This window comes from Eptesicus fuscus, chromosome 6 (assembly GCF_027574615.1).
Source record: "Eptesicus fuscus isolate TK198812 chromosome 6, DD_ASM_mEF_20220401, whole genome shotgun sequence".
In the NCBI taxonomy this organism is placed as follows: Eukaryota; Metazoa; Chordata; class Mammalia; order Chiroptera; family Vespertilionidae; genus Eptesicus; species Eptesicus fuscus.
In genome coordinates, this window is record NC_072478.1 from 33596741 (window position 1) to 33607030 (window position 10290).

The following is a 10290-nucleotide window of genomic DNA, read 5'->3' on the forward strand; positions in this document are numbered from 1 at the left end:
GATAACAGGGTGGAGCTGAGACAACCTTCACAGCGAGCCTGGGAGGGCCAGCAGGCCCTCTGAAGCTCCAGAATTTCGAACCCAGGACAGCATGGTGTGGCTGTGCCCTTGGCACGTCCTTGATCTTCCCCCCACGCTCCTTGTGCACTGCCAGGGGGCTGAGCCACGCTCAGGTTTGTGGACAAAACAAGAATAAAAGCAGAGCTGCAGACTCATGGGCATCTCACCGCTGGATCTCTAGAAATCTAAGTCGTCCTGGCCAAAGCCATAGGTCCCGCCCCTGGCGAGGTTGCCAGACCTCATTTCTGTCCCAGAGAGACTTGTAACTCTCGTCTCAGCTCCTAAGTCGGAGCCTTGGGCTGCTCTGGGCTCTGGAGTCAGGCCGTCGTCTGTCCCTCGCTCTGGAGTCCCGGAGCCCAAGGAGGGCCCTTCTCGCGCAGAAGTGAAGCTTTTTGGAGACACGCCTGTGCCGTTTCTCTCGGGGCTGGGGACTCCCTTGGGCTCATCTCCAAACGTGCTCATGTCTCCATTTGAAGGCCCCTCCTCGGAGCCCTTCTGGGAGAGCTGCGAGCAGTTTCCCAGAGATGATGTGCTGGATGAGGAGAGGCCTGTTTTCCGGCCTGACCTGTGGCCTGGGGTGTCTCCACCTGAGGCAGGGGGTGGTGTGGGCCCCCCATCTTTGTCTGGGCTGCTGTTTCCAGAAGCCTCACCCGACTGGCCTTGCCTGGGGCCAGCCTGTGGACCCACTTCCTTCTCGCCTGGATTTCCTCTTCCCGACTCAGGCTGGCCCTCTCCTTCCATGTCCTGGACCTCTCTGGTGTCATTCTGTCCTCCTGGACTTCGGTCAGCGCCTCCCCAGGCTTTGCTCTGCACACTGACCTCCGCCCCAGAGCCCCGCTCTCTGTTCTCTCCCTGGTCACCCACGCCCTGCCCCTCCCACCCCACTGCCTCCGAGGGGTGGCCTCCACTGGGGTCTGTGTTCCCTCCTCTCTTCTGAGCGGCCTCATCCTCCTCTCCTCCTCCTGCACCTTCACCTCTGCCCACATCCTCATCCCCCTCCTCTGTCCCAGGGCCCCGGCCTAACCCCAGCTCCAGGCCTCCATCAGCTCCCTGGACAGTCCCTGTCTCCGAGGGGTCTCTCTGAAGCGGCTCCATCCTGGTCTTCTCAGGAGCCGTGCCTGCTGTCTCCCCATTAGCACATCCTGCTTTTTTCTTCTGCAGAATTTGCTGCAGGTCAAAGGCCTCTTTGATGGGTGCCCTGGCTACGCCCATTGAGTCCTTTGGGGACACAGGGGTCACTTTCTTCTTCACGCAGGCCTGGCAGGGACAGAACTCCTCCCCGCCGGCCTCCCCACCCAGCCGGGTCTCCAGGGCTCCACTGAGGTTTGGCACATCATCCAGGGAGAGCGAGGGGGTGCCCGGAGCCCGGGTCTGCTCAGAGAAGGCGGAGAGGTTGCGCAGGCCCTGGAGGCGACTCCTGCGCTGCTCTGTCTGCAGGGACGTCTCCCACCTGAGGGCTACCCGGGGAGGCCCCGGCGCCTTCCTCCCCGCCCGGCTCTGGATCTTTCGGAGCTCCTTTGTGGTACTGCTCTGGAGCCGCTGGCTCACGTCCTGCTGCAGCTCAGCCTCCATCTGGTCCAGCAGGTCGTTGTTCTGCAGGCTCCAGCGGGCTCGGAGCTCAGCCGTGGCGCTGGCCAGGTGGGCCAAGAAGGCCTTCTCCATCTTCCTCAGCAGCCTGGACACCCAGAGCGGGTCGGGGTCCGGAGACACTCTGTGAGCCACAGAAGTGCCCTTCTCCGCAGCCCCCTGGGTGAACTTGGCCTGGGTTTGCTCATGGTCTGAGTCAGCTGCTCTGGGCAGCGTCTCCAAACCAGGCTCAGCACTGGGACTGCTTTGGCTCCCGCTGGCATTTGAGTCTCTCTCGGTGAGGCTGCCAAGGGTCCTCTCTCCCCTCCCTGCAGGGTGCAGCGTGGCGGAGGCAGGCTCCCCTCCTGCTTCCTCTCCCTGCACGCTCTCGTCTTCCCGGGCACTTGCCCCACCCCGAGAGCCAGCCCCTTCTAAGTCTTGCCCGGTGGTCCTCTCTTCTTCTGGAAATCCACGGACACCCTCTCCGTGCGGTTCTGCTCTTTCTTTTCCTTCTTGCGTTTTCTCTAACTGCACCGCCTCTCCTTGCATCCTGTTTTCAACTATTTGGTCCAGGTCCCTGCCCTGCGCCTGCTCCCCGCTGCTTCCTCCTGCCTCGTCCCTCCTGGTGGCACCAGCCCATGCTTGGGGACTTGAAGAGGCCATGGAACCAACTGACTCATGATTTCCCGGGTCCTCTGGGTTCTCTGAGGTTCTGGAATCAGGCCTCTGGTAGGGGACTTCCGAGGGCAGCTCTCCCCTTTCAGAGACCAGGGCACAGTCCACGGCACAGGGTCCGCTGCCCTCCCCCGAACCTCCGGAACCACTCCCGACATCCACGCCGGATGAGGACGTTGGTGTGAAGTCCTCAGTCACAGCGTGGGGCCCGAGGCTTGACAGAGCCTGGCTCCTGCTGCACCCCTGGGAGCCGGAGTCCGGCTCGCCCCGCCCGAGGCCACACCCTGGCCACGAGGCCTGCAAGGTGCTCAGGAGCTCCTGGTACCGAGAGGAGCCTGTGAACCTTGCCTTGCCGGCGGGAGACCCACGGTCTTCATTGAAGAAGTGGAGCCTGGCGAGGCAGGTGATGAGGGCCCGGGCAGAGTGGCTGAGCCTCCTGCCCTCCGGGCCGGACACTTCGGGCAGGCTGCTGGGCCGGCCCTGCTTGGAGCCCATCAGCGCCTTCATGATCTGTATGGAGACAGAGACCCTGCGGGGAAGCACACACTGGCCCCCTCCACGGTCCCCAGTGGCCCCTTCACCTGCTGCAGCCTCCTCGGGGGCTTCCGCGGCCCTGCTGGGAGGAAGACCCTCTCCTGGCTGGGGACCAGCCTCACCAGTCACCAGGAGGGCTCCCTCTGGGTCTGCCTTCTTGCTGGCGGCCCCTTCCAGGGACGGTCGTCTAGCCTGAATGGGCTCCTCCAGGCCTTCTGGGGGATGTGTGTCAACAGGGCCCTCCGTGGGGCCTTCCGGGCCATCCCCAGCCGCCTCCATGCTGTCATCCCCCATCTCATAGCTCAAGGGCACGGGCTCCTCCGGGATGTTGCTCAGCCATCCACGGACCACGGCTTCTGGCGAGGCCCGGGGCAGAGCACCCGGCGTCACGCGACCACTGTCCTCTTGCTCTTCCAGGCCTTCCCCTCCACCAGCGACCTGAGCCTGGAACCTTCTCCCAGGCCGGGGACCTAGGCTGGGGCTGCCCCTTCTCGCTGCTCTGACTGCTGTCCCCGTGCCCCCTGACTGAGATCCGGGGGGGCCTGGGCGCTGCACGTCTAGCGGTTCCTCCCCCTGCTCGGCGCCCCCTGGCCCCCAGGGAGCACCGTGGTCTCCGTTGCTGCTGCACGAAGCGTGTTTCCTGACAGGGGGCCGTGCCCTGGGCGGAGTGGGACTGTACCCCCTGCACACCAAGCAGGCCTCAGGGAGGGGCCCCTGGCTGCCCTGAGGCTGGGGGGCCAGCAAGGCCTGCGTCTCTCCACCGGGGGCCCTGCAGGCCCCGGATGTGCCCATCTGTGAGCCGCAGCCCCCTTGGTGGGCTCCTGGCTTGCCCCCCTTATGCTGTCCAACTGGCAGGCTCAAGGGCCGGGAAGCCTTGGGGACGCCCCCTGCCTTTCCTCCCAGGCCACCTCCTGGGGAGCTGAGAGGGTCAGATGTGGTGGAGAGTGAGTGTGACCTGAACTCGGTCTCGGCAGAGGGAGAGCATGGGGGGTAGAAATTGGAAGCACAGTCTGAACTGCTCACAGGAGTAACGGGGACACTGCTGACCCCTCGTGCGTCCCGGGAGTTAGGAGAGGCCAAGGAGGGTGGCCCTGGGTCCCGGGAGGCCGGGTTCCTGGCGCTAGAGGAGCTTCCAGAAAAGCGTGGTGCTGGGCAGGCTGGGCAGAGCCTGCCTGTGCTGGGGGGCCCCAGCATTGGCCTGGACACAGGGGAATCGAGCCGACAGTGTGTGAGCCTCTGGCTGTGGTGCTGCCTGGGGCGGCCTCCCTGGGCCCCTCGGCCAAGGCCAGAAATGCTGGGTGAGGACACGGCACTGGCTCTGCTCGCCTGCTTTCTTCTCCTGCCTGTGGCTGAGGTGCAGGTGGAGGCCGGGGAGCAGCCTTCTGCAGTGTCCCCAGAGCCCAAACGGCCCGAAGCCAGGGACGATCTCCTCCCAGACCCATTCTTGGGCTGCGGGGGTCCAATGTCCTGTTCACTCCCCTCTGCCCGTGGGTCCTCGTTCCTCAAAGACGAGGGATTCGCAGTAGAGGAACAGGGTCCTGCCCCAGGGGTGGCCTTCCGTGGGGAAGTCACCGGCCTGGTCTTGCTGGCGTGGCCCTGGTGCCGCTCTCCCCTTTCACTGGACTCCTCCTGAGCCCCGGCACTCGCTGAGGCATCAGAAAAAGCACCTGCCACTCCTTGGGTCCTGGGTTCCAGGCAGCAGTGGCCCCTGCTGCCCGGCCCTGCTCCCTCTGGACCTGGGCCCTCAGCAGCCTGGGGTGTGCCACCAGCTCCCCACCCTGATCCTCTCTGGGGGACAGCCCCGGAGGCCAGGTGCAGGGCACAGCTGCCCATGCTGCCCTCTGGGGACCGGGAGCAGCAGGAGTTTGGCTCAGAGACCTCGGGGGCTCTGTCACTGGAGGCAGGGCTGCCGCTGTCCTTGCTGCTTCTTTTCCGGCCGGCCACCCCTGGGCTCCAGGGGCCCCTGCAGGGGGAGTGCTGGGCCCGCCGGGACCTCCCCCAGGAGGCGGTCCCCTCTCTCTGGGCAGTGTACAGGGGGTTCGTCCAGATCTCATATCCGGACCCTGGCTGCCACTGGCCTCGCTCAAAGGCTTCTGTGTATCCTGCCTCTCGGGGCCCTAGCCCCTGTGTCCCAGGCTCCGAGGAGCCCCCAGGTTGGCCCTCCCACACACAGTGAAGGGGGTCAGCCTCCCTGGGAACGGGGCCCTGCCCACTGGCCCTCCCGGCCCTCCTGGACCACAGGAGCATGTTGTTGCCAAGTAGGTGGAAGCGGACTTTCATCTCCACAGACAGGCTGCCGTCCTCGTTCAAGTGCACCTTCTTCTCCACGCCATCACCGGCCACCAACGGACCCAGCTGGGCAGGCATGTCCTGAGGGTGCCTGTCGGGAGCAGGGCCCACCCTGGTGTGATGCGGGGACACCAGGGGGTCGCCGAGACCAGCCCTCTCCGGCAGCAAGGAAGACCGCTGCGGCCTGCTGCCCAGCCGGGACCTTGAGTGGGTCATGCTCGGCTTGGCCTTGGGGCCGCAGCTCCCTGGCACACAATGCAGAGGAAGAGAAAGAGGAAAAGATAGTGAGCGGCTGGGGGAGCTTTAGGGCAGGAGCAAAAAGGCCGGACAGGAGCCTCTCACACCTAAACACCCTGCCGCCTCCAAACCACGCAGCAGGACAGAAACCATTCTAGAACAAATACCCAGTCTGCTGTTGTGAACCTGCACAGCAAAGTGAGATGAACTTGAAGCCTGAATTCAGTCTCAACCCTGCCACTTCCTAGCTGTGTAGCTTTTGGCAGAGCCTCTTCTGAGCTGTGAAATAGGAATAATGGTATCTATTTGGAAGTGTGTTTGGACACTGCAAGGCAATGCATATAAAACTTCCTAAAAACAAACAAACAAAACTTCCTGCAGAATTGCTAGCACAAAGTGGGTTCTGAATAGACAGCACGGGAGGCTGGCCGAGTAGCAGTGCCCAGCGCTAACTCCTATCCCTGCTCATGCCCACCCACCCCCAGAAGTAAAATCAATAAGCTGCTGCATACGCATCTGATTGTAAACTGTAAAATGCTTTGCAGTTATTAGTGGTGATTTATCATCCTGACACTCATCAAGCTTTGGAGTTGATAAATGATTGCAAGGAGGACCTGGACACACAATAGCAGGTTCTGATAGTCAAGCCTACACCCTGCCCCATGAAAAAGGAGGAGAAGGGGCTACTGCAGACAGAAAGAAATGGACCTCAAGAAAGAATGCAGCCCTAGCGCTTTCTCCTCTCATCTCCTGAGCTAACATGTGACAAGAGGAAGGGGCTAGTGGAGGGTGGGGCTGTGGCCAGCAAAAGAGCAGACCACCATGAGTGCATCTGAGCAGGAGGAGGTTTCGTAAAACTCTGCTCTTTCATAAGCACCGAATATGAATGGGGGCTCCTCCAGGGAGGGGCCGTGGCTAAGGGGTCTCTGTAGCTCCCATGCCTGTCATGCGGCAATCACCGACACCATTGTTGTCATTTCTCAACAGCTTTTCACAAAGGATATTATTTGTTGACTTGCCAAAATGTGCCTATTGCCATTCCAATAACTGCTGAAACTCTTCTTCTACAATTGTTAACTGTGCTTTCAAAAGAATGTGTTGTTTTCTTTTTTTTTTAAATAAGAAAGCCTAAACTCTGGCACATTGTAGGCCTTAGGATGAATATGGTGGGATATTTAGATGGATGGGTTGGATAGATGATTGATGGGTATCATTCATTTTAGCCCATTTGGTCCTCACTGTTGTCTAAGAGAGTCATGGCTCTTAAAAGATGCAAATGCCACATACCTATAGCCCATGGCCTCTGTAATCTCGTGCCCACCATGGTCCTTAATAAAGCTTATTTTAGATCCTGGAAACATAGAGTTCAAGATCTCTTCCTAATCCCTAATCTCTAAATACCAGACTTCCCTCTCTCATACCCCAGTCAAATGCTCAACCCGGTCAAGGTTGATGGTGATGTGATGAGGAAGAAGAAGCAAGAGAGACCCCAAACAACTGGCTGTCCAAGAATTGGTGCCAAAGGCAGGATCCCTAAATTATCTAGAAGGAATATCTGCCCAGCTCTCCCAATCCCCCATCCAGTGCAAACCACACTGGGGAAAACTCCGACACCCACTCACCATTTTTGTTCCTTGAAGTCTGCCCCGCTAAAGTTCCAGTCCCACTTCTTTTGGCACCTTCCAGAGGTCTGAAGGGCTCATGGCCGGCACACACCAGCACCGAGGGGCTGCGCAGCAGAGCCTTCAGAGAACCCACCTGAAGAAGGAGAGTGTTGAGTCAGGAGGCCTGGTCTGCAGAACCTCCCTGCTGCTCAGAGAGACACAGGTAGAGAAAGAATCCTGCTCTCTGGCCCTTTCCTGATGTTGGCCCATTTCACCCCAGATTTCGGATCCAAGGGAAGGATCCCCATCCATTTGCCATAATCAGTGTGGGACTGAGGTCCTACCACCATGATCTTCCTCTCACCTACACCCTCCTGTCAGAGGCTGTGGTTTAGAGGTTATGCTGGATGCCTCAGCTGGAAAAGACTTCATGAAGCTTTGGTCTGCTTCCCTGCTCACACTCGTACCCCCCAGAATAGGCATTTTTTAAAGCAGCCAGCTTCCATATGGAGACCTGATTCACTATTCCACCCTCTTCCCAGGCAGAGCCCTCTCTTGGGTTTGATCTGTGTTTTCCAGTATAATCTGAGCCCGTCGCCTCTGCTTCTGCCCCTCGTGGAGTGGAGAAGGGAAGGCACTGTTCTCTGCACAGGGAGCCCTTCCATCCCAGTCTCCTCCAAGGGAGGGTTCTCCAGGCTCCTGCCCAGACGCTCCTGCCATCCCCTTCCCGCCCAGCCACAGCCCCACCAGCAGGATGTCCTGGGCTGGGAGTTGAGTGGGCAACATCAGGGCTGGGTTGCATTCCAGGAAACAGGTCCCTGCTTTTAGAAAAACCTCACCTGGCCCCCGAGGCCGCTGCATATTTGAGGGTTTGCACTATTTATAGCATTACATTGTAATGAGCAGTGTTGGGGAATTTAGTTCCATCTTTAAAGTGCTGAATCCGCTCTTTTTCATGCTCTCAAATTAGAAGGGTATGTTCATTAACAAGGAAATGGAAACAAAAGAGAGAACGCTTGCAGCTTCTCCTCCCACCATGACATTCAGTGTGCTGTCCACCAGCTCTCTCCACCCAGTTCATCAAAAGTTGGTGTCAAACTACCAGGTACGTTTCTCTTTTGGTTCAGATCTCTGGTCCATCGCACAAATGCAAATGTGGGTGACCCAACTCTACCAATTACAGATGTAGCCATGCTTCTAGAAAGTCAGACTTTCCCAAGGAAGAAAGCAGAATTCAAGGCTAAATGATGCTCCCTTTTTAGAAAGAGGTAGAGGTCTAGGACTCATGAGGAAAAAAATAACATTATCGAGAGCGTCCATCCAGTTGAGAGTCTGCAAATGAATAATCAAATAATCATGACAAAGCCTGTCCCAGGAGCAATGAAGTCGCTTTGCTTACAGAAACGCTAATAGCTCTGTAGTAAGTCTAGATGGAAATATGCTAATCTTTCCTCCAATTAATTTATTTTGCACCTGCTCTCTCCCTCTCACAACTGTGGCCAATTGATGGTGGGGACCCAGTCTTATTTGTCTGCAACATCTGCATGGAGCATATGCTAGAGCACAGCCAATGCACCACAATTCAGAAGTGTTCTTACAGCACAACTCTGAAACCATGAAGGCGGGCCCTATCATTCCCAGCCATACAGCTGTGAGCAAATTGCTTAACCTCTGCCTCCATTGTCTTATCTCCGCAAATGGGATAATATTGACTGCCTCCTGAGTCAGTGTGGTGGAGGCTATGCCCTAGATTCATCAATGTCTAACCCACTCTCTTTCTGCAGGACTTAGAAAGCTCTAAACACGTTTTCAGGAGACGTGGCAGCTCCGCAGCACTGGTCAGACCTGGCGTTCCAGTGTCCCCATGCGCCAAGGTGCACATGCGGCAGCTTCCAGATCTCAGCTTTAGAAGCCTGGATGCCACAGCCGAGATGCCAGCTGAGCTCAGTGGTCACGGCAGCTCCAGGCAGAGGTAGCAGCTCCCTGCAGAGTTTTGGGAGCCATTCCTGTAACCCAGAGTTCATCCCTGCAGATGTCCGAAGATTTGGAAGCCCCCTGATGCCTTGTATTAAACTGCTTTCTGCTTAAGGTACATTGAGTAGTTCCTGTACTGAACTCTCATGCAATAGATTGGATAATAGGAGAATTGGATAAGAAAATCACAAAAGTGTGCAAAGCAGTGTCTGGGGCTCACTAAGTACTTGCTAAATGATAGCTAATAATATGAATAACAATTGTTTGATTAACTGATGAATGCCTCCACCCTATCTACTTTTAATTAGTTGCAGGGCAATATATATATATATATATATATATATATATATATATATATGCTGAGTGGCCAGATTATTATGCATTCAGAGATCATAATAATCTTGCCACTCAGTATGTGTGTGTGTGTGTGTGTGTGTATGTGTGTATATATATATATTTCCCCCATTTATTTCAGAGAGGAAGGGAGAGAGAGAACCATCAATGATGAGAGAAAAATCTTGACCGGCTGCTTCCTGCACACCCCTCACTGGGGATTGAGCCCACAACCTGGGCATGTAATCGAACTAGTGACCTCCTGGTTCATAGATGGACACTCAACCACTGAGCTACACCGGCCGGGCAGCAGCCCCCCTTTTTATGGATGACCTCCCCATCCCATCTAAGAATTTTGCTCTGAGGTCCAGAGAACTTTTTAAGGAAAACATCATGCCTGGCAGCCTACCTTTTCCCCACTGGGCGTGTACAACTGCTTCACAGGGAAGTGCAGAAGGCCCGCGGCTCTGCTGAGAAAGGCCGACAGGCTCCTGGTGTCTCTGTGACTGAGGACCACTGTCTGCTGGAATCGAGGGTCCCCATTCTTAACCAACATTATCCTCCTTGGGGTTTTAGGATTTTTCCGGGAAGAGGATATTCCTGGCCCCTCACACTGGTCTTCAACATCCTGGGACTGCTGAGCAGAGGGACTTCTCCCCCGCAGCCGGCCTGGCCCACTGGAGGTCTTGGGCGGCTTCCTATCAGAGCAGAGGTAGCGACCACCATCCTCCAGCTGCTCCAGGGCGCTGAGATCATGCAGGCCCCGGGGCGTGGTGACGGAGCGCACCCCAAAGGAGAGGGGCACGCGCTGGGAGAGCTCATCCATCAGCGTGCCCAAGCTCTTGAAAGTGCGTTGGTGGACAGCCAGGCGAACCCCAGAAAACCGAGGATCCCCTCGCTTGAGGAAAGTTATCTTCTTAGCTGGCGTGACCTGGGTGACAGAGAGGGTCCGGGCCACAGAAGGCAGGAGGCACTCTCGGTAGCTTGGGGTCTGGGTATCCCTTGGGGTGCTGTTCAT

At 57.5% G+C, this 10290-nt stretch overlaps 1 protein-coding gene across 1 annotated transcript; it reads right to left on the reverse strand.

Annotated features, from left to right (window-relative positions):
• Nucleotides 1-237: 237 nt before the first annotated feature.
• RP1L1 (RP1 like 1) lies at nt 238-10290 on the reverse strand. Its single transcript, XM_028159388.2, has 3 exons — nt 9682-10290; nt 6984-7119; nt 238-5369 (listed from the first exon to the last, which is right to left on the reverse strand). Exons 1-3 carry the CDS (start codon nt 10288-10290, stop codon nt 238-240), a joined length of 5877 nt encoding a protein of 1958 aa, XP_028015189.2.

Bases quoted from the DNA above. Each gene is read 5' to 3' on its own strand.
- RP1L1 (XM_028159388.2), bottom strand. From the start codon at position 10,290: ATGAACAGCACCCCAAGGGATACCCAGACCCCAAGCTACCGAGAGTGC. The intron at 7,120-9,681 runs GTAGGCTGCCAG...CTCCTTCTTCAG, and splicing joins ACACGCCCAGTGGGGAAAAG to GTGGGTTCTCTGAAGGCTCT. The intron at 5,370-6,983 runs GTGAGTGGGTGT...ATTGTGTGCCAG, and splicing joins GACTTCAAGGAACAAAAATG to GGAGCTGCGGCCCCAAGGCC.